General features: G+C 36.4%; 1 protein-coding gene across 1 annotated transcript; it reads right to left on the bottom strand.

The window, feature by feature from the left end:
- Positions 1-133: 133 nt before the first annotated feature.
- Positions 134-18,506, bottom strand: LOC113042839 (fatty acid 2-hydroxylase-like). Its single transcript, XM_026201833.1, has 3 exons — positions 18,064-18,506; positions 3,010-3,102; positions 134-280 (listed from the first exon to the last, which is right to left on the bottom strand). The coding sequence occupies exons 1-3, from the start codon at positions 18,355-18,357 to the stop codon at positions 134-136; spliced, it is 534 nt and encodes a 177-aa protein (XP_026057618.1). The 5' UTR covers positions 18,358-18,506.
- Between the last annotated feature and the right edge of the window lie 6,957 nt (positions 18,507-25,463).

The raw sequence follows: 25,463 nt of genomic DNA, 5'->3' as shown, positions 1-25,463 counted from the left end.
TAATTAACCACCATTCACATACAACATAAATCCTAAACTATTGCATATTACAACTAGTGTACAATGTTTAAACTAAACTTAACTAAAGGAACACAAGCAGCCAGAGATGCTCAATCCTGTAATGTGATTTCTCTTACCATGAGGTCTTTGTGTTGGCCTCGAAAAAGTCATTCTCGAACAGCCTGATCGGTCTGTCCACAGGCTGATGGACCCACGTGTCATATTTCTCTCCGAGATATCCGACCTGCCAGGCCAGTGGCTTCCGCCAGTCTACCAGATCCTGTACGCACAATACATTTGATAACAGTGTTATCCTAATATTATTTATATACTATTAAAACATTCTTTGAGGGCTTTTTTATGTGCAATTGTGTTATGCGCTTTTGTTCTGTATTTCTTCTTAGCTTTATTTTATTTCAGTTCTGGTTGTAGTCATATTAGTACTTCCTCTTATTAATTTCTGTTGCCAAGGCATAATTTCATTTAATTGAAGTTTTCCATCGAATTATTAACTTCATACGTGGCATGTGCGTTATATGACTTAACCCTTTATTGCCCATCATATTAAATAGCTTGTTCATTTTCCTGCCATTGTATAACAGTTAACACACGTTCAGGAAGTACTGCGCACCAGGAATGTTGGCGGTCAGTGATGTTAGTTTGCTGAATCATTTTACTGGTCATTGTTTACATGCAAACTTTGGACCAGATAATTTTCCTATGTTCTCCACTAGGGTCATTATAACAGTATAAAGCACAGGAGGTGGGCGTGTCCCAGGACCTATAGGGAGCTGCAACTCTAAGCAGAGGCCTTGAACTCAGGGTGGACTGAACCTGAAGTCTCTATACTGTATGCATGGTTCTGTGTGTGTCATTTATGAAACAGCAGACTGACATTTCGGTAATCAGGTACATACTGACACCTCTCCAGAGTCACTTTGTAGGACCATGATGGGTGAGTGACTAGTCAAAGTAACAAAAGGTCATTGCAATTCAGTAACATTATCTAGGGCCCAGTTAAAAAAAAATAATAATAAAAAAAAGGCTTGATCATAGCTCTGATTTAGTCCGTGTTATTTACATTTAATATTCCATGACAAGAATACCAAGAACAACTTAACCATAACCACCCATTTATTTGTTTTTTGGAACAAGGGGAGGACAGAACATGTATTCAGGTTTATTCTAGGAAATGACAGTCATATCAATAGGAGGACATGTTAGAACGAATTAACGGCTTTTACTTTACAAGGCAGACGCATGGAATGAATGAGAGTGCAGCCAATAAACCACATTCTTGCTATAATGAACCCAGAAATCTGGTCTGGACTGGTTGCCCAGCCTATCTGACTTACAAGTTTCATTACGGCATTAATTACACTGCTGGTTGTTATGCCTAAGGCCTGATGCACTGGTTATGTGTTGGCCTGAACAATGACAGAAGAAGTACAATAAATGAAAAATCAGGAGTGGGTCATATTTTTACTGTAAGAACAAAATTAAAAAGGTAATATATATATATATATATATATATATATATATATATATATATATATATATATATATATATAATATATATATATAATTAATACATTAATTATTATGATGATATTTTATAAAATATATATATATATATATTTTTTTTGTTATAAAATATCATCATAATAATTAAGGTATTAATTATATATTTTTAATATATATATATATATATATATATATATTTATATATATATAATATAATATATATTTACTTTTTTTGTAAATATCATCATACGAATTAATGTATTAATTATATACTTAAAAGTATTTCATATATTAATTTTATAACAAAAATATAAATTGTCATATCAATATAAAATTCATACTAACACCCCATATATAAAATATATAAAAATATATTTTGTTATTGTTAATTATTTATTTTTCCTAAATTATCAAAACTTTATCCCCAGAACCACTAATATACTGGTAAATAAGGAAATACGTCTCCAATTTCACACATGCCTGGATATATTTCAAGTAATACAGTAACTTAATGTATTATTTATAATTTTATATTAAGAATTTACCAAAACATTCACATTTAATTACTAAAACCTTCCCCCAGAATTTATTACTAAATTACTAGTAAATAAGGCAATACTTCTCCAACTTCACACAAACATGCATGTATTTATTACTAGGAGTAGTGACGAATGGAACAGCCCAGTTCTGCTAACAGGGTCAGTGTTCTCCAAATCATTGACCCCGTCTGTCAAATTCAAGGGGTTTGAACCAAACAATCGACGCTTGTGAAACACCTGCATGCCTCTGACAGAGAACACACGGACATTCACACACAAAAAGAGAGCTAGAAGTACATACACAAGCTTTTTCATTCTCAGTGGAGCACAAAAGTATTCTCACTTTACTCAGCTTGTGGCATCATTCAACCACAAGAAAAAGGAAGTCTTAAACGACATGAGTCTTAAATGGCATTCACCATACCAGAAAGACAGAGCAACAGAAAGTCACCTGCTCTGTAAGTGTCTGACTGTCGGTTCGAGCGAAAAGAGGAATGGCTGCTTGCGGTTTCCTGTCATATGAACTAAAGCTTCACTTCCAGATGTCAAGCAAACAAATGTGATCTGATTAAATGACTGCTCTGGGTAAATGCATCTGTGGCATGTTGCTGATCACCACAGAATGTCATTATGAATGTGTAAGGCTATGTTTTCGTAATGTCTTAAGGAAGTAATATATATTTAGATTCGTGTAGCATCATGCCCATCACACATCGATCAGATGCGTTTCCCACGAGCCATTCACACAGGACTATGGTGGAAAATATTAACTAGCTGAACTCACTAATTAACTATTTAACCTTAAAAAAAATCATGCACAGAAATGCACTTTTATTACATTTTGCAACATTTTTTATATGTGTGTTTTGATCATTTTTCTTATTGTAGCTTGTATTTCAAACAGGAATATGCTTGTAACACCAGTTTGTCTTTCACTTTCTCATACCGTTTCTTCATCGACTTTGCTGCACTTATTGATGGCCGAGGTTTCTTCTTCTTCTGTGGTGCTTTCGGCGATCTTCTTCCTCTGTCTCAGAGTCTGGAACAGAAGAATAGGAAAAGTTCAGAAAAGCCTGATCCTCATGATCATGTTTGTTGAAGTGAGATTCATCCCTGTTGCATTTGTGTTGGCATTTGATATGAATTGTGTTTGTGGTAGTATATGTGTGATTCGTGGCCTGATATGAGATATGAACCTGTCTGACAGCAGGAAAATACCAAGCTGCAGCAAGCAGCTTCTGACTGGTCATGTGATCTCATGTGATGTCAGCCACCATGAGGAAACTGGCTTCATTTCAACTTTTACTAATATTAATTTTATAGTCCTTTGTTTTTGTTTTTACAAGTACTTTTCATTTCTTAAAAAAGTAAGAATTTTTATTATTATTATGAAAAAATATTAGAATTTGCCCAGGGGACATTACATCCAGCACATTAACATAAGCATTTTAATAATAATAAAATATATATATATATATATATATATATATACACATATATCACTGTGTCGAATTTTAAATGTCAATAATGTGTAATAAAACTACTTTTATTTCGTTTACACAACCGAGAAATACTGAAATTCAAACCATTTTTTAATTTGTCTATAAATTATTAAATTGTATGCTCCGTTTAAAAAGTATATTAGTTGTGGCATTTTTTAATAGTTCTGGTAAAAGTTGAAAAATTATATAGTAATATCCCTTCTAGGTCGGACCCGCCGTCATTCAGAAATCCATCAAATAAGTACTAACAAAAACAAAACACTAAATACTTTCAATAAAATATCCAAGCAGAGATAGAAAAATCAGATCTGCTGTTGTCCCGAAAACTAATACTAATAAAAAATGTGAAAAAAAAGAGATTCAAATCTAACAGTAAAAATTACAACATGGCACAGATAATTGTGATCATAAATATGACAAATAAGCTTTTCACGTCTTAGATAAAACATACACCTACCCTCATCATCATCATCATCATCATCATGCCACCAAAGTACACAACGCCTTATTCACATGATACACACATCACAGCACACATTACGTCATGGACCTCATCCCACAAGATGGAAGAGCTTCTCATTTCTCCATAGGGTCATACACACACACACACACACACTCAAGCACACCGTTCACAGGTGGCTAGTTTGGTGGGACAGATTAAAAATACTAATCAGGTCTCACGTCGCACCATACCATTCTAATGTTAAAGAGTTGATTAACCCTGCCCCCTTCACACCTGCACACACACACACACACACACACACACACACCATAGCAACCTAACACCTAAGCCACACCACACACTCGCCACAGAATTATAGTTATAAAGGTTAACGGCTGTGATGTTGCTGTTTGAGAGTGACTGTGGGGCCGAAGGGTAATTACGATAAAAACTCAGAGGTCACATGTTATTGAATATTTACGCAATTGAATCCAGACCTGCATGTGATTTCAGTACAACATATTTCAATAGAAACATACATACATTATTCATGAAGGTCTAAATATCTCTATTTCTTGCATTCATTCGTTATTGCCCTGTAAGAAAGTTGCACTCTTAGCGATTATGTATAAATTCACTCTGCTTAATTATTCTTATGAAAACCATCAATGAATGGGAAAATTGCTTGGGTTTCATTAAGGTGGCCTTTTTAGTGCAGAAAATGCAGGGTGGAAGCCGGTGGTCAAAAACTGTGGTCTGGAGAATCTCCATCAATGACATGACTTCACAGGGTCAGGCGCTTTGGTGGAGTGATGGTGTCGTTTAATGTGCTTGTTTTCTAATTTCACTGATAGTCTTATCTGAAGATGTTGTAAATACAAATGTCATGTGGGTATTTCCATTGTGCAAAACAGCTTGTCCTAACAGCAAGTGAATAACAGGTGATCGTTTCGGCTAATGTAAGTAATGGTAATTGTATTAGAACAGTAATAGTACTGAAATTATAACATAAAGAAGTGGCAATAAGTGAGCCTGTAAAAAGTAGGCCACAGCCATGCTTTTTATGACCTTCAGTTTGGGTTTGCTGAAGACCAAGTCAGTATTTTTGACCTGACCACATATTTCAATCTGTTTTCTTTCAGTGTGATCACTTTCTTTTTCTCTCAATGTATCTCAAGGTTGCATTTATTTAATCAAAGACAGTATAAACAGCAAAAATTGTGAAATATTATTACTATAACGGTTTTCTATTGTATTATTTAGAAATATAATTTATTCCTGTAATGCAAAGCTGGATTTTCAGAAGCCATTATTAAAGTTATCAGTGTTATTTGGTTTTTGCTTATATTGTGATGCATCTTTCTACAAAAACATTTACATATATACATACAATTATTTTTAATTTGTAATATTGAAGTGGAAGGGGGCTTCCAACACAACAAAAACATAATTCTGTAAGAAACTATGAAAACTGCTCAAACAAACTTTTAGAAGCAGACGAGCCTGACCAAATATTCCTGATGACTGTTTGTCCAAACATCAAACACACACATGCAAACTCATCTTTGAGTGCACTTATGTTAACACTAACATAAAATAAGCTTACTCCATGTCAGTCCATGCTGTTGTCACACTCCATGTGACACACTTTTTTAATACTTAACTTGCAGCTTAAATAGCACATACAACAATTTATCAAAATACAGCACCAATAAAGTGGTCATTTGGGTTTATTGCACCTAGACACACCCAGCACACGATATGCATACGTGACTGCTGGGGTGTTTCATTGTTTACAATGAGCCACGGCAATCATTAGCTTGGAAATACACACAAACCAAGACGACAAAGAGGAAAGGGGAATTAACACTTTAATAATTAACATTCACGGGTTGTTAGCGACACAAAATCAACGCATCTGAAGAATGCAAATCTATCGAATCAATTTTTATTTGAATTTTTGACACACTGAAGAAAGGATTTCCACACAGACGCACACACAGAAATGAACTCCAAACCAGTGCCTGGGATAATACACAAGGGATTGCATCTAGAAACAAACCGTTGTCGTTATAGATACTGTCACTATCAGAGCACCGCAATTGCTGAAAACCTGCACGACAGGCCTTATGCACAATACATATAAGACTAGAAACCAGAAGTCAATCTGGCATGTACTTGCATGTTGACATCTTGATTACATGCTTTCAAGTGAACAATATGTATAGTGTACATAGCATCCAAGTGCCAAACGTAGATACTGTCACAGAGTATCTAGTATCTATCTGGTCTTGATAAAGTCCAAGTCTTTTTGGGTTGTTTTTAAGTTCATGGTCGATGAGCCACTACAAATTGACTGTGAATGCCAGCAAATCATTTGCCTTTATAGCTCAGAAATAGTGTTGTATTAGTGGGTGTGTGTGTGTGCGCGCGTTGCATTACGACCAGCACATGTGATACGAGATGTGTGCTGCCCTTTTGCCGAGGTGAACAAAGGTGCTGAAGCGAGAACTGCATGGAAGATATGAGCGGGAAGGTTCAGTCATGTGAGGTGGTCGCTTTGGCAGGTCATTTAGCCAACTTTAGCAGCTTCTTGTGCAAGACTCCTACAGCCAAAAGCTTAGGAAAAGCAGGGTGAGATTCAATTTGGTAAAGTGCAATAGTCCTTAAAAGTAGGGCAAAATAATACACCGTTATCTCATGGTTATAAAGAAGGAAGTTAGAAGAGAACTAGAAAAGATTAGGAAGGGTAAGATCAATAAGTTACATTAGGCCTAGTTACAAACTTACGAACAAAAAGTTACAGACTCGGAATAGGGTTAGAACAAGATGCAGTTTTCCCATGATGCAGGCGGCCGGTTGGGGGTCTATAAGAGTTCTCTGATCTGTGCTGCAGAAGATAGTTTGAGCTCAACAGGACTGAGGAGGAAAGAGCTTTCAAGGGATCATGTCTAGATGGTAACCTCATTCTGTGAAACTCTGCTTCCAAGGATAAGGTTGCTCTTGGACTCTAAATAAACAAAGTAGTTGACATAACATACACGTATACTTTTATTTCACAGAACATCTAGACCTTAGACCGAATTTAACAGGTTAGTTTTCGGTCATCATTTACCTGATGTATTTCGTTCATCTTTAGAATGCAAATGAATGAAATCCAAGAGCTTTCTGACCCTCCGTAGACAGCTGACAACTGACAGCTTCAATTGTGTGACATTTTACATTTTGAAAAAAAAATTTAACATTGCCTTATTCATCATATGTAGTGTGGAATTAATAAAAAAAAAATTATAAAATGAGATCATAATAACAATAATTAGCTAAATGCTGTTTGAAACCATGCTAGATTAGCAGGTTTAGCATGTCACACTGTTGGATATAACAACTTTCCCAAAGTATTTCCTGTATTTCAATTTGCAATAAAGGCTCGTTCTAACAGCAAGCGGATCTCTGTTTAACCTCAAAAGCATGAAGATCATAAATCTGAACTGTTGGATTGCATCTATTCATGTGAATATGGCTTTTGGTTATGTGGTTAAGTTTGTGTACCTGAAAAAAAAAATCCACAGTCAGAAGATTGGTTAAACCTAAACTAGGTCAGAGAGTCAAAGAGATGTATTGTTGTCCTAAGAGACAGTGGGACAACTAATAAACGAAGACTAGCCATGCTACGGAAATTGAGAAAAAAATTAAAAATGACATTAAAACTAAACCACTTCCTATTTCCTTTCCATTTTTATGGTCTAGGCCTTTGTTATATTTCTTCACAGTTTATTAAACCCAATCAAATGAAGCGTACATGATCCTACATTTCACAGTAAAAACATACACAATGCAACCCAACACAAATCTTGTCTGTACCACACTACATGTTATTGTATTACCTTGAAAAAGGGGCTTATTTACAAAAGAGAGGCTTTTCAATTGTTCTCAGTGGACATCAAGAGAATAAATTACATTTGGATGAGGTAAGTAGTCCTTTTCTAGTGGTTACAGAGGTTTTTTTAATGGTGAATGCTTATGTCTAGAAACCACAGTTGCATAGCATGGTCCTTATTGGTATGAAAGAAAAAAGATGGAAGGAAACGAACCAACAGGATGTTGTCACTTTTAACATTCAGCAAAAGCACTGTGTTATTAGGACTGACACTCTGCATGAAGACCAACAGAGTGGAATGTATGAAAATAAAGTCATTTAGTCATTACACCTAGGCGGTATCATTTTCCGGTGTGGTATGCAAATATCTATTGGACTAAAGTTATGACAGTTGCACTGGCAGACTCAAAATCAGTGACGTAAATAATATTGCATGAATCAGCTGTGTAAAGTTTTCAGGGTTATCCCAATGCGGCAGTCAGGAAACCCTAAATTTTGGAGCTTGGCCGACCTTGGAGCATGAGTTATTTTAAAGACAATTAACCCAGAAACATCAGATCATTTGGATTCCAGGGAAGTAGCAAGGATCCTGCTACATTTCTTATTGGTAATATAGTCCGTAAGATAGCCAGTAATACTTATATAGTCAGTAAGATGAGGGCAAGGAGGAGGCCAGTGATGTAGATTGTCATGGGGGCTGAAAGAATTCCTCTGGGTGAACAATAAGGCTTCTTTATGGAGCAGTAAGGGTCCGGGACACTGAATGACAGAGACACTCATACATACAGAAAGAGTTGTGAGAACAAAAGCATGGAGGACAGAGGAAGAGAGCTCAGGCTGGTACGATCCAAACAGGGCTGGCAGTGTGTCGAATGGTGCATGGGTGGTGGTCAGAGTACGGTTGGGGGTTGAGAGCCTCGGATACATACACTCGAAAGGGCACCAAGGCCATCAGCAATGCCTAGCCAAACCCTAGTAAGCTTTACTTTCCCAGTCGATGGTGACGGTAGGCAGTGCTCTTTACAATTTGCTCAAACCCCACCACATTCCACAGATAAAGATGTAGGAACAAATGTAGTCACATACCAACTAGTGGAAAAACACACCCTCATTGTTTTCAAACTGCAGACATTTTGAATCAGTTTACCATTAACAAAGGTACTGCAATAGAGGATGTTTGGTAATCTTTGTAAAAGCACAGATACTAGTTTGGATAGTTCCACCTGAGCAATTCCTTCTCTAATGCATGTACAACAAGATATTTGTTTAAGTATCATTGGCTGGCCAAGCCTGTGTTCTTGTCAGAAGGGGTTTCCAGTAGAGTAAAAGTTCTATGGTCAAAGTTCACACTGACTGATATCATTTGGGTCTATTTAGGAGTGTCCAATCCTGCTCCTAAAGGACCACTGACCTGCAGAGTTTAGCTCCAGTCTAAATTAAACACACCTCAGGTGTCAGAATTACTAGGAAGTTCGTTGAGGCAGACCGGAGCTAAACTCTGTGGGACATTGGCCTTTCGGCAACGGGATCAGACAACTCTGATTTAGGTTGTTGACCTGCAAAGAAAAAAAAACTCCTTTGTTCATTTCAGGTCAAACTGAAACTCTGAAGAATCTTGACGCAACCTCATCAAGCATCATTCTAGAAGTTTGTCGAAATTAATGATAAAATCAGTGGTTTTTTGAAATCAAAAATGACACTAGCTTAAAAAAAGCTATGCCGCATTACCTCACCTGTTTTAACAGTGATCAGGACATGACCCATAAGGGTTCCTCCAAGTCAATAATTAACCATTATCCAATCAGTGCCAGGATACACAGTTGGACGGAGTGATCCTGATAAGAGGAAGCAACTGATGGACTACTCCAAGCTCAAAAACATCAGCCATGTGAAGTGGAACTGATTTGGGGCAGATGGAAAACATTTGGCCTGTGTTATTCAGAGCAACACTTATGTAAATTCACAGGGAGAAATCCCTTGTCAACCTATCCAGTTTCAAGATCCACATGTCTCTCTAAACACACGTTTTCTTATTTCTTATTTTGTTTTTCTTATTCTCAATGGAGGATGTTTAGGTTTTATTTCAAGCACGGTTGATGGAAGCACTTGGCGAGGTGTGCAGAGTCTTGTGACATAAGTAGAAAATGCTGGCTTCTTGTTCAACATATGTAAATGACTAAACAAAAGTACATGTTAACGCAAATGTGCTGAGGGGAGGGTTGCTGAATGCATCACTGTTCTAAGATTATGAACCACCATTATGCACCATATACGTAAAAGAACACGCTTCACAGTTGGACATTATCCAATATAATGTTGAAAAAAAAAAAAATTTGACTTGTCCATGTTCTTTATAAAAAAAATAAGGATACAGTGAAGTACTTACAATGTAATTGAATAGGGCTAAGTTTTAAGGAATGCAAAGCAGAAATGTGAAGTTTGTGAAATCTTGTTTACTAAGTCACTAACATTTGATTCTTCTGTTAAAACTTGAGCATTCTTTTAAATAAAGCCATCTTTTGGCTATACTATTATATTACAAGGGTCTTTTATCAAAATTATGTAAACTTTTACAAATGTGCCCCATTCACTTTTAATTGTCTCACTGTAACCCACACTTTAAAAAAATGAGGGACAATTGGAAATCCATTTCTGTGATTATCAACAACATTATGGCACAAATGCTGTTAACTGAGCTTAACGTGTACCGAACTCAGAATAATCCTTTAAGGTTTTGAATTTATCTGTAGACTTTGCATTCAAATCAATGCTTCTTTCTCTGTCCTTTCCTCTCAGGCCTCATTCCGTTCCAAATGTGATTCAGGATCAGCTTTTTTACCGCTTTTCTTTGCTCATAATACACCAGTCCAAAGCCAAAACTGATCCCAGACCTGTCGATCTGGAATTTAAAGTGGTAGGTGGGGTTAAGAGAGTCTATTTCACCATAAACAGGGATGTTGTTGGTTGGTAAGCTGTATCACGCAGAGAACTGGTGGAACCTGCTGGGCCAGATATTGAGAGTCCTCCCAAGCATTTTCTCACCTTTTCTAAAACGCCAAGCCAAATTTAACATCAATGACCAGCTTCATTTTTTTTTTTTTGGAGTCGGCAGATATGGGAAAGATTAGGCTAGATGTCTGGGATATAGTCGGGAAACCAGTAAATTCTCTTCTCATTTTAATTTACAGAATAAACTAGATTTTTAAATCAAGACAGTCAAAAATATTTGTTAAACCAGTAAAAGTACTTTTATCTGCATAGTGCAAAGGGTAAAAAAAAAATGAAAACGTGAAGGCTGTTCGCTTGTAAAAGAAGACCATAAATCTTCATGTAAAAGCACTTTTAGGGTTCCTCCCTTCAAACAAGGGTGCAAAGTTTTCTTCATTTGCAGGTCTGCACACATGAACATGTCCTATTGTACGGAGTTCATCGATCAAGAGCTTCTCACATGTAAAGACCTTTAATCTAGGAAGAGCATCATCAAGAAGATTAGAAATCCATGCAACAGGATTAGCATGACTGAAGTTCACGGATTCATTTCTCCAATGTCTGCACACTGGGCACTTTTTTCTCATTTTGAGATAATTTGTGTGATAATGAGTACAGTCGTGCCTGTATAATAATTCTGTAGCTTTGGTACAAAGTCAATTGATAAAAAAAGTAAAAAAAAATAATAATAACAAGGTATAACAATACCAATCTTTTCTACAGTATTGGTAGTTCTTAGAAACCAGGAAGAAAACATGACCAAATTTGTATCCATTGTCTGCAATTAGTTATAAATATTAGTTTAAAATATATAATAAAATAACTACTTTGAAAATCTTAAAATCGTTTAACTTAATTGAGAAATACTTACTAAAATGCCATTGTTCTAATTCAATCGGTTAATATCACATTGATATCGATAATACACAAATGTGTTCATTCACTTTTGCTATAATATCAGAGTATCAACAATTTAGACATTTTGATACAAATGACTAATATAAATGTGGTTTAGTGACATGTAGTTTAATACTCAACCTAACCAAATATTCTCCAAGCAGACAAACAAGGTTTAGCTTCTTCATTAAAGAGGAACATCTCTGCTTCATGTTCTCTACAGCGAACAATTGTATAAAGCAGGTATCGTAAAAGATAAGAAGAAATCTATAAAAATCAATAGCTGTATCATAAAGGGAGTAGCAAATGCGATTAAAAAGATAGGGAATGGAACGCACATCCTACAGAATCAATGACACTGAACATAGTTTTCCAACTTTGATGTGTTATTCCTCATTTGTATCTCTTTTGAAGACTTTAATGGCTGAACCGGTTAAAAACTTCAGCACATTGAAGGCAAATACCCTTCAAATACCAAAGATGAGATCCTACAGAATATTATTCGAGTTCTAAAGATGACACCACTTGATGGTTCCAAATGTAACCTTCTCTGGTCAAAGTTGTCTTGTAGAGAACCTTTATAACACATTGATTTGATTTAAAGCTTTGAGATCTAGCAGAAGTAATGGCGTTCAAATCGTAGGAATTAAGATACAGGTAATTGTGACATATGCTTCAAATATTACAACGTTATTGTACATTACAAAAACAATGTCAAATGTGTAGGTTGGCTCTGTTGAACTTCTACGGTGTCAGCTTTGGAACAATACACCCTTTTTCTTTGCAAAGCCACAATTCAGGAAGGGTTTATATGAATCACACTTATTCAGCAGGCACAATGATTCTATATGCGTTGCATTATTAGCAGATAAATTAGTTGGGATGAAACCATGTGTGTGTCTCATGGGAGTGTCGGTGTGAACTTTGACACAGTCAAGAAATCGTGTAAGAGGCCACGTTCACACAGCAGCAGAATACGGTTGTCAGTCATGTATTTGAATCCTTAATACAGTTACGTTCACACACAGTACAGTTATTTACGGGTGTAACCAAACTCACACCTGAAAATTTTCAGGACTCAGAAAACATGCGCTGTGTGAACTGAACAGGACTGGACAACTAGTGGTCTGTCACGTCATGTGCCACACAAAAACACATCTACCACGTTATGTGTTTCAATGTATGAACTCGCAGCTCGATTGGACTCTTGTCGTGTCAGAAAGTGATAAGACAGTTTTATATCACCATCTTTTTTTTTATGGCCATCCCTGTCAGCATGAATGTGCAACGGGAGTCAAGCCCAGCAACAGTGAACAAAGTTTTCTAAACACAACTGTTGTGAATGAGACATTTCGAGACTCACACCTGAAAAAGAAAAAGGCAGTTGTCAATCCCAAAGACTGACAGTGTGAACGTACTGTAATCAGAGTACATTTTAACACCGGTTCCCCTCTTTTACTGTAACTCAACTTAATGACAAAGAATGTGTCAGTCTCTGGAAGTCATTTAAAAGCAACCTTGGCCATATTGTGCGTTTTGCTACGTTGACAGCTTTTCTGGGTCCCAGGGTCCCACCCAGAGCCATGGAAACAAGTGTCTCCTGGTGACACCAGGATTATGAGTCTTGTACCCAGCAGGCTCCTCTCCTGGGGACTGTCTGGTGGCTTGATGCAATTAATGAGCAACCAAACCTCAGTTACCTTAGGGACCAATTGTGACCGAACCATCTGCATGTAATCTATCAGTGACCCAAGTCATAATCTATCAGTGAGAACTTCTAAGCACCTCTTTCAATTGGACCTTCGGCTCCCAAATGCCTTGCGTTCCCAAGGTGTACCTATTTTGCCAGTCTGACACAGCCTCCTTGGGGAAAGAGAATGGAGGGTTATAAGGAGAATATGTTTGATGACACTAGACCAACTAAGTACTGAGGCCATCCCTGTTGGCATAGCAGCCTGCAGTAAACACTTCGCACACCAGAGGATACCGGTTCATCCTACAGTCTTGTGGTTATAGGCATACCTGGATTATAGCATGAACTATACTGATCCAATAGGAGGTTCTATCACAACCAGGAGAAAATATTAAGAAAGGAATTTCAGTGAATTTCACTGTAATGAGCATTCACAACCAAGATGGCCCTTGGTGAAGGATGGCATGCTGCTTTGTGGCTGAAGCCATGGAAAACAAAAAGGCTATTGAGGAAGAAATGAGATTCATTTCCTCAGAAATGAAGCATTCCAGAGATTCATGCCTCTGCCTTGTACGTTCTTCTCAAAAATGACCATGCAACTAAACCAGTTCACTCTGACTTGGTGAGACGTTCACCAAACGTTTCAAATGGACTTGGAACAACTACAGCCTAAAATTTGACTTCTATTATATCAAGCCAATTTACTTTTGTACTGAGACATATTTTTGAGTATAGCATATTAAATTGAACAATTTCAGGCCAGAGTTTGCAGTCAATCACGAAGGAAAACGAGCTGTGGAAAATACAGCGGGTGGCAGATTGAAACAAAAGAAGCTTTGACATTATCTGAATTGGTACATATTGGTACCATAATAGTTATCAGCCAATACTATATACATTTTATACTGTATCATAAAATTAATCAGCATGCACATTTACATTTTACAACCTTTTCCATTCTCTAACACTTATTTAGTCTTAGAAAAAAATGATAAACTGTTATTAAATGTTATCTTTCGCTAATCTCAAAATGAATATGCACTTTCCACACTGTACAGTATAATGATGTGCCTTAATTTGTTTAGCATTTATAATAATGGATTTTAGTATTTCAATTGTAATTTATTTAGACAAAATAGTAGGCCTATATCATCAAAATATCTGTAATTCATCAGTTATCAGCCATAATTATGGCCTAATTTGTATCGGCAAATTCCTAAAAGCAAATCATTTCGATGGAAAATTGTGAAAACAATATATCAAATAGCATAAATATAAGTAATAGCACAAGTATGAAGAAATACAACATAATTTTTGTTCAGAATTAAGAATCTGAACCAGTAAAAAAATATTTAAAAATTAAAAAAAAATCTAATTAATAATATCTTTTTAGCCCTATTCAGTGTTATATCTCTCTAAATGGAATAGAAAATAAACCTGAAGTTTAAGATAAACCCAATAATCCAACCTTAAACCATAAATTCAAATGTGCATGTGTCAGAGCATTTGGGAGTGGGAATGTGGGCGCTACTTGAGCTGACACCATACGTGCCGTGGAAAACGTCTGAGTGATGTACACAAGGGTGCTAAAGAAGCCTTTGTCCTTTCGCCTCTGTACAGAGTTATGAACTGAAGTGATGTCTTGCTTTATAATAGTGATCATTACGATCTTACCAGTTACAAGGTAACTAACAGTCACAAGGCCAGTTGTTTCATAAAGTACAATCAATATATCCAAAACCCTAACAGCTATTTACCTAGACATTTATGCATCACTGCACTTATCCATTTATCTCGTTCTCCTCATTCAAATTCATGCTTGTTCAAGAAGTGGAACCGCCTGATACCATTTTGTCATTACATCACTGGCAGCACACCCATAAAAGGTCATCGCCTCGTCATAACCTCAGTAGATATGAGCAAATGGACTACAGCCCCTGCACCTACACCTAGTCATCAGGTCCAGCTGATTACACGAGCAATCAATTAGAAAGAGAGACAGACATCTCCCAACAGATCTCGTGGATGTTTGTGTTGCTGCCTGACTAAGGCCTTTTGAGTTTGTCCTTTCAATGACATATGCATTAATACTATGAATGCTTTCAAGTTTAGCCAGTTTTTCAGAATTAAATAGAGTATGTGACTAATATCATGAATCACTGTTGTTTCTTAGTGGGGAAAAAACAGCAATCAATGGGCTCCAGATCTGAAGGAGGAGCTTGTTTTGAAAATGAGTGTGTCATAAAAAAATGATAAGCGCAATCAAATTTTACTGAACTTTTGAAGATCGAGCTGGTTAGGCTTTCTCTGATAATTTAACATTTATAATACTCGATCGTGAAAATTAATCAAACGTGAGGCAGAAATTCGTAGGGCTTTCTTTTTTATGTTTTTTTTAAGTCTTATGAAGGCTGCATTTATTTAAACAAAATCACAATAAAAACGGTAATATTGTGAAATATTATTACAATTTAAAATAACCATTCATTTTTGGATGTATTTTAAAATATGTTTTATTCCTGTGATGCAAAGCTGAATTTTCAGCATCATTAAGCCAGACAGAAAACCTTCTAATATAATGATTTCCTGCTCAAGAAAAATATCAAAAATTAAAAAAAGATCTAAATATTAAAAATTAATAGCTTCTAAAATTTCCTTCCATTTGTTAATATTTTGCATTTAAATAAAAGCAATGAAAGAAAAATGCTTGCCACTGGTTACTCAATAACTAATAGGAATTTTACATATAAATTTGTATGACATGATAACAGATATCAAAGGTCTAAAAAATTGCCTAGATAATCCCATGAGACAATTCCACTTTCAATCTTTGAGAGAAATGTAGTTGATATTTTGCACTGAATTATGGATTTAACTATTTTACTGATTTTTAAATCACTAGGACTCACTACAAAAACAATAAAATACTTAGTACTAGCAGTATTTATAACCTGAGGGTGTTAAAATGTGCTTGTGAAACTATGTGGAAACATAGATTAGCAATGTCTCAGGCCAAGCCCTTCTGTTGAGTGGTGGGGATTCAAGTTCTCACACTTTTAGAAGGATCAGACTGTTTACACTGCAAGCTGCTGAGAACCGACTTTAACAATTCAGGACAGGCGACTCAAAGCCTCAAAGTTAAACTCCGCATCAAATATAGGCCACAGTTTGGACACAGGACACAATAGGACACAATTCATCCGGAACACTTTTAACGCTCCCTTATTTTATACAAATGTATAGTTGAAATAGTACAAGATACCAGCAAATGAGTGAAGCTTGGTTTCATTCAGTAACTAATATGAAATTATGGAGTGACCATTAATTGCAATGATACTTCACGTGAACCCTTTCATGTGAATGCTGGCAGTACTCTGTGAAACCTGAAGTGGCGTGGAAACTTTCCAGCTTAGCTATTTTGTTGTGGGTCATGCTGGAGTTTATGCCACTGCTTAGACAAGACAGACCGGTTTGATTGTCTCTCTCTCACACACACACACACATACACACACACACACTTACACCTTCTACATTCTAAAATATCCACCCATTCTTCTGCACTTTGAGCTTGTAGCCAGTACATGCCATATATCAAGAGGTTTATTACAGGCATAATGGCAATAAAACCCTGTCAATAACTAACAGTTTTGTTTATATGACTAGATATGTATAAAACTAACAATAAAATGAATATAATACATAAAGCTGGAGATACCTGGTCCTTCGCCCCGCTTGTTCCTTGGGGAGGACAGAGGAGAGGCAAGCGCAGAGGGCTTGTTTATCTAATAAGAGCCCTCAGAGGAATATCTACCTGCTTACACGACGCACACATATCACAAGAACAATCTAGGCGTTTCTTATCAAAGGGTTTTTCAAATATTACTTCGGTTTAAAAAAAATTATAAAAAAAAATATTTACTGGTTAAAAAATATTAATAAAAACATAAAAACCGACAAAAATAAACCTGTCTATAATTGCGTCATCACGTGTGACATAACGGCATAGCATGTCTTTTGTTCTTAAACATGCATACAAAAAAGCATATAACATATATTGCTTCTATTTGGCTTTTCAAATATGAAAATATTAAAGTTTATTGTAATTTTATGAGTCCAAGTTTAGTTTGTTCAGTCATTAAAACATTTACATTTACTGCATAATAGCCTACTAAATTTAATTTCTGTCATATAGACAAGGCAAAACGTTTTATCATGTTTTAATAATAAACGACAAATCGAGCATGCACTTAAGTGGTAAACATATGTACAGAATGTTTTATTTCTCGAAACAGTGAATCGGTGAGTGGAGAACCGCTTGGGCCGATTCACTTTGAATCGTGAACGAACTCCACAGATTTATTAAAAAGATCCGAATCGGATGACAGTTTAAATCAATTCGAATCTGTTCTGACTATTAAGAATCTTTACGCACTAAACTTCCTCCTCAAGTCCCTTTCTGGCTCTGTTTGCTTCATGTAATGTAGCCTAGTTCCTGAACCAAAGATTGACATCTTAAGACATGACCTCTCTTATAGTTAAACTTCCTCAAAATAGTGCGCGTGTTTACTTGAGTGACTTTCTGTTGCTATTTCGGAACTCACCCCCGTATCTTCATCTGTGCTGTCTCTGTCGAGTTCACCGATGTAGTACTGCTCCATCCAGCGCCGGGCGTTCTCCGAGTGCCGGTGTGGGGGTCCTTCGATCTCGGGACTGATGTCCCTGCCAGAGCGGCGAAGGATGAGCGCCTCTCCGCCCGGGTGCATCCGGAGGAACCCGGTCACATCGTAGACGCGCGTCCCTAACAACACCCAGCACGATTCCTTGGTGCAATGTTTGGCTACCTCCTTTTCGGAAAAAAAGCGAGGGGACACCGAAGGTGACATTTTATTTTTCATTTAGGGGAGTCCACAAGACGATAGAGAACGGTAGGCATGCAGGTGGGACCCCCACTGACTTTCTCCAGTGCTCGTGGACTACAACTACTGACTTTCGACTTCGAGTCCGAGCAGAGTTCATACCCAGCTGCTCATTACGCATCTCATGAATAATTCATGACGCAGTCACTGCTGATCCATGCACCTGTTGCGCGTGCCAAGCGCAATAGCGGCAAAACGATGGACAAGCTGTGTTTGTCACACATTTTCTAAAAAAAAAAAATAATAATAATAAAATAATATTTAAAAAATACACTATACCAAAAGCTAACTCGTCACGTAAACTATCGATACTTGCTCAGTGTACTTCCTCCTTGTGGGCGTTGTTGGTGTCATAAACATAGACTGTATAAAAAGTTGTGTTTACACGCAGGGCGCGACTCAAACAGGTTGTCTATAGCGTTTTATGGCACTGTGAGACGTGACTCGATTAGGTTTTAGGTTTTAATTTAGGTTTTAAATCAGATTAGGTTTTAATTTAACTTGAGACACAGATAACCCGCCTTTGACAAAAAAAAAAAAAAAAACGCGGTTGGTTTCCCATACTGGATGTTTTTAAATAGCTGTACTTTATATACACGTAATGTGGAATATAATTGAGACTGAATGTATTTTAAATATGATTGTCTATATACTCGCGCGCAACGTACGTTTTTTTAAGGCGTTGTGACGTCACATGCGTACATATTAGTTGAACAGACAGAAATAAGTACTAACATGAATTAAAAAAAAACTGACTGAGTAATGAAAGTCGGTTTAGTCACACTGCTGCTTAGACGTAAAAAAAGTAGAATGAATAGCCTACTCTAAAGTCTTTTATAACCTAGTTTTACCATCAATAAGTAAATATAAACAATATAAACCTTAAATTAATAATAATAATAATAATAAGGAATTTCCTCACTATACTTTTAATGTCCATTAAATTATTCCAGTGTTGAGGTCAGTATAGATTTTATTAGGGCGTCACAGTTTCGTCTCTGGGTGGCAGTATTGCTAAGTAAATAAACATATTAAAAAACGAGTTGAACATTTTCAATGTTTTTACAAAAAAAAAAAGACATTTTAAATTGTTCGAAAATCTATAAAATAGTTTTAAAGCAAGCTTAAACGATACTAAAGTAACCCGAATTATAAATACAAGTGGTGAAATAAATCGGTAAATCGGTGGTGATATATATGTACTGTAGACTATGATGAAGGGTGACTTAATAGATATTTAGTGGCTGCTGAAATTTGCACAGGTGGTTACTAAGAGATTTATTGCAGCTCCATATTTTATGACACTAAACCATACAAATTTACAGCTAGGGAAAAGATAAAGAGAGGTGGAGGGTTCAGAGAGCTCTGCATCATATCACATGATCAAATAATGCACAAAAGGAACAACAACATATAAAATAACACCTATAATAATTATTATTTTTATTATCTATTTATTTATTTATTTATTGCATATGGCTGAAAATACTATTCTGATTATTTCTGCAATATAATTCAACAATACTTGAAATTTTTCAAGACTGCATATGCAGATCTACCCAAATTTTGTTTGATTATTTGAAACTTGCTTCTGGTTTTTGTGAGACCTGCTTCGTCTTGCAGAGCTGGTAAGGCCTCTCTTGAGGTTTTCTCGAGACAACTGACAGTTGAACAAGGCAAAAAAAGCTGTGGCTGTCAAAATGTGCCTGCAAATGAATGCCAGCACAGATGTGGTGTGTGAGTTTGTGATGGTGTTATTTTAGATAATGAACTGAGTTTTTGGTCTTACTAACACTGTTCCGTACAAAGTCCTTGCTTCTCATCACTGGAGGATGCTAAGAAATTGATTCATGAATATAAGAGAGTCTACCTTACATATTATTTTAGTTCATTTAAGCATAGGATTGATTTTACGATTTTTTTTTCTTTCTGGTTTTTAAAGTACTAAATCCAATAATAATAATGCATTTTTGGCTCTCCTTCCAAATGTGACCTGGATCATTGTTTGCACCATACCAATACTATACCATACCTTACCAGACACCAGTTTCATTCAAATTAAACAAGATCAAAATAGTCACATTTTTAAAAAGCACCTGAAAATCTTTATATATATATATAAATATAATATATATATATATATATATATATATATATATATATATATATATATATATATATATATATATATATATATATATATATATGTATTCCTTATTATATTATCTATTTTATTTTATCTGACATTTATCTTATCTTATTTAATTGTTGTTTTTTACATTTATTTGTTTTGTTTTTTAACCATCTGTCAAAATGTGATCCAAATGCTAGTTTCTGAATAATATTGGCCTGCTTTATGCCACTGTATTCCATTTTTTATTTATTTTTTATTTTTCAAATATCTAAAAGAAAAGTTTTTATCAGTTGATTCATTAATTAACTATTATTATTGTTGCTGTTTTGATGCATACCTTGACTCTAGGGCTCTAACAACTAAAAATCAAGTCCTTAGTTTCAGTAGTCAAGTCAAAGCAGTAACTAAATCAGTATACTATCATTTAAAAAACATTGCAAGAATTAGATGTTTTGTTTCCAGTCAAGACTTGGAGAAACTTGTTCATGCCTTTATCACCAGCAGGGTGGACTATTGTAGTGGGCTCTTCACATTAGACAGCTGCAGCTCATCCAGAACACTGCTGCCAGGATTCTGACTAGAACCAGAAAATCTGAGCATATCACACCAGTCCTCAGGTCCTTACACTGGCTTCCAGTTATATTTAGGATTGATTTTAAAGTACTTTTAATTTTTTATATTTTTTATAAATCATTCAGTGGCCTATAGGACCTAAATACATTGCAGATATGATCACTGAATATAAACCTAACAGAGCACTCAGATCATTAGGATCGAGTCAGTTAGAAATACCAAGGGTTCACACAAAACAAGGGAATCTGCTTTTAGTTATTATGCCGCCCGCAACTGAAATCAGCTTCCAGAAGAGATCAGATTTGCTAAAACATAAGTCACATTTAAATCTAGACTCAAAACTCACCTGTTTAGCTATGCATTTATGGAACAAGCAATCATGCTATGTCCAAACTGATTGCACTCTATTTTATATATAATAATGTTTTAAATTCATTTTAAATAAATGTCATTTTAAAAATCCCTTGTTTTATTGTTGTGACTTTTAATGATTACTTTACTTCCTTTTATGCAAAGTACTTTGAATTGCCATTTTGTATGAAATGTGCTATATAAACAAACTTGATCATTATTATTAATAACACTGTTTGCTGTTTTCGTTCCTTTTTTTTAAGTTTTCATACTTTGACATATGAAGCACTTAGAATTTTTTTAAAGAAGCTACCATACATAAATTTACCTGTGCCCCAATGATGAATGCCATTCTTTCATTAAACTTGACCATCATTTTCATATTTGAATCAACTTCCCCTTAATTCAAATATCCATCAGCTAAACGCTAATAAACCCACGTAACCCATGATCCCGTTGTCATGGTATAGCAGCGTCATTGTCAGTAAAGCATGAGCTGCTTTAATTAATGTTTGTAAGCGACACAAAGCTTCTCTCCCATGAGCACGTCGACCAATTCATAGCATGCGTTCTCCTTTGTTCCCTCCGACTAGACTCTGAATTTACCCACAAGAGACAAAAGGTAGCGTGATAATTAACTGCATGGCCCTGAAACGCGAGACACCTTCTGCCTATTGTTGTGTCCAGTTTAAAGCAGCGGCGGAGTGACATCACTTGGTGATGTCAGGTTCAGATGGTGGAACTGGACCGCCGGGTGCCCTGTGATTGGTCACATCATGTGGCACCTTGGAGGACAACAGGTATAAGATATGAACGCTCAGTCAAGGCAGGCAAAATTGTGCGAATAATTCTGCAGCATCCTTGGGACGCCCTGAACTGAGTTGGCTAACATGGCAACAGTCGTACCGGTGAGTACTTGAAGATTGTAAGAGTGCTTTTTCATTTTGATAGTAGATGAGTTGATGATTATTTACTTTTGAGAACTGAAGATGACTTCACACATGGGTGGAGTTCAATGACAGATGGTACAAACAGAAGAAAAATCATCGTGTTCTGCACACCTGAAATTATTTGGGTGATAACTGGGAGACAGATTCTAATTTTAAATGCATTTTTGTCATTTTGCGTGAAGAGGCTGAGAGTTTAAAAATTGATCACTATTGAAAACAATATTGTCTCTGGTGGTGATACTGGTGAAATAAAAGACATGCCTTGGATCAGTTAACATGATGAATCTTATTCTCAGCTCGGTTAGTTTGAGCTTTCTTTGTTCTAGACTGGGTCATGTTCTGTCAGCGCTATTGGTGTGGATGTATCATGTCTGTGCTCTGAGCCGATCAGGTGTCGAGTAAAAGAATCTGTGTGTCTTCAAGCTTGTTGTATAGAGTTTGTGTGTGTGTTTGTGTGTGTGCTTGTGAAGGATTTGGTTTCTTAGGATGTAGTTAATTAATCGTATTCTTGGTTTGAAACCAGTAGCTTGGTGAAAGATTTGCTATCAACTGGTTCATTTATATAAAATATATCCAGATCTTGATTTCAAGGAAAACTATTATTTTTGTTTTTCTTTCAGTGTGCGTCCTGCTATGGCAGCAGCAGTGTTCAGCTCTTTGGGAGGGGTCCTGGTGGCGATTACATGTCCCTTTTCAGTTACAGAGGGCCCAGAGGGGCCCCTCGACCACGTCTGGCCTGCCACGCTCCAAAGATGACACTGCGTCAGATTTGTCGCATGTTGCGTATAATGCGCCAGCTGCGAAATAAAGAAGCAGCAGCAGCCGCAGCCGCAGCCGCCAGGTGAGGCTAACATTCCCAAACACTCATAATAAAGGCATTGATCAACAAAAAAAAAAAAAAACTAAATTCTATCTTCCTGTAGTTCTTTTGTACAGTGCTTTTTCATTCAGTTAAAGTTAATGGTGACTATGGCTAATCCAGATTAATTTTCATTGTACTCACAAAAAGCAATGCCAACATTCTTGCTAAATATTATTAAAGGGGGGGGGGTGAAATGCTATTTCATGCATACTGAGTTTTTTACACCGTTAAAGAGTTGGATTCCCATGCTAAACATGGACAAAGTTTCAAAAATGAAGTTGTACGTTTGAAGGAGTATTTTTGTTCCCAAAATACTCCTTCCGGTTTATCACAAGTTTCGGAAAGTTTTTTTCGAGTATGGCTCTGTGTGACGTTAGATGGAGCGGAATTTCCTTATATGGGTCCTGAGGGCACTTCTCCCGGAAGAGCGCGCGCTCCCGTATAGCAGAGCAATGAGAGGCTGAGCACAGACATTTCACTGATCAGAGCGAGAGCGTTGCGAAAAGTCACAAAAGAAGTGTGTTTTTGGTTGCCAGGGCAAGACAACCCTGCACAGATTACCAAAATAAAACAGCATTAAGGGACCAGTGGATGGAGTTTATTTTTACAGAGCATCAATGGAGTTGTGCAAGTGTTTGTGTTTGTTCCCTGCATTTCGAAGATGCTTGGTTTACAAACATGGCCCAGTTTGACGCCAGATTTGCACATCGTTTATTTCTTAAGGATGATGCAATCCCAACGAAAAAGGGTCACGATCGTGTGTTGGAACCGCATGCAGTGAGTAAAACTGCTTAAAATATCTCTGCCTCCTTGTTAGTGCGTCCCCTCCCATGCAGGAGACCCGGGTTCGAGCCCCGCTCGGAGCAAGTCATTGCTGCTGCTGCTCTCGTTCAGTTTCAGCCTCGGGATCTGATTCTGGATCATAAATAAACGGCTGAATCTGACTGTAAGCCATGGTTTGTTTTGGATGATGGGTTTTCCCTCACGGTAATGTCACAGCTTCCACATCCTCTCAACGCAAAAGCCTATTCGCGCTCGTGATTCTTTAGCTCCGCCCACACGTCACGCCTCCAGCCGATCGTGTTTTTCCGGGAAAAATTGGTACAGACTATCTTTCTCTTATGAATATAATAAAACTAAAGACTTTTTGGAGTTATGAACTTCATAACTCCAAAAAGTCTTTAGTTTTATTATATTCATAAGAGAAAGATAGTATGAAGGATGCAGTACTACTCTATAGGTACTCAAGATTAACAGGATATTGAGTCAAAACGAGCATTTCACCCCCCCTTTAAATATAAATGTAAATAAATATAACTATAGATATATCCCTTTTTTTGCATGAAAGAAAATTACAGATTACAGATATATATGTAGTATGCAATTATATATTTTCTTTTATTTTTTATTTTAATGATTCTTTGAATAATTTTTTTTTTTGTTCAAAACACTGATTCATTCAATTTCAAAACATCTTTATGAGCGAAACATCTAAATGGAGCCCCACAATGTGCACAATTTACTAATTTGTTCCCTCGGTTTACTAAATCATGCAAACAGTTTACAGATTTGCTAGCAACAACTACAATTTGTCAGTTACTTTGTCTATTTTTGATTCGCCAGTAAAATTGTTCCAAACAAACCTGCTGCAGTTAAGTGTAAACATTCATTTCATCAGTGCAGAACAAACTCTTCATTGTTCTATAGAACAAAACTACTGTTAATTGAGTGATTCAGTGACTCGCTTTTAAAGACATGTTTCGCTTCTGAATGAATCAGTATTAAGGAGAAACTAATCAGTTGAGTGAACGATACAATGACTCATTAGTAAACAGGATTCGTTCTCGAATAATTTGGTGTTTTGAAAAAATATATATATATATTATTCAAAGATTCTAAAACACTTGCTGGCGTAACCTGCAGACTGACAGTTTGTAAGCAATGTGCACAGACAACCAGAGGAGAAATTAAAATAATGAAAAGTCCCACTGCTGTTTGTACTCACCAGGAAATGAATCAGCTGATTATGTTTTGGTTTTTTTACCTTCTGTGTTTCTGATTTTACAGAAAACAAGCCTCTCCTCCCAGTTCACCTATGATCAAATCGGATAAGCGTTGTTTACCTGCCTGCTTTCGGCGCAGACGTAGTAACAACATAAAAAGAGTGAGTTAAGCATCCAGCATCTCCAAAACCTCCCCTAACAACTTCAGCCCT

This window comes from Carassius auratus, chromosome 25 (assembly GCF_003368295.1).
Source record: "Carassius auratus strain Wakin chromosome 25, ASM336829v1, whole genome shotgun sequence".
Taxonomy (NCBI): Eukaryota; Metazoa; Chordata; class Actinopteri; order Cypriniformes; family Cyprinidae; genus Carassius; species Carassius auratus.
Note: the sequence above shows the minus strand (reverse complement) of the source record. Positions and strands in the feature narration are given on the sequence as shown.

Coding starts and splice junctions, on each gene's coding strand:
- LOC113042839 (XM_026201833.1), bottom strand. CDS start 18,357: ATGAAAAATAAAATGTCACCTTCGGTGTCCCCTCGCTTTTTTTCCGAA. Junction 3,103..18,063: donor GCACAGATGAAGATACGGGG/GTGAGTTCCGAA, acceptor CTTCTGTTCCAG/ACTCTGAGACAGAGGAAGAA. Junction 281..3,009: donor GCAAAGTCGATGAAGAAACG/GTATGAGAAAGT, acceptor TTGTGCGTACAG/GATCTGGTAGACTGGCGGAA.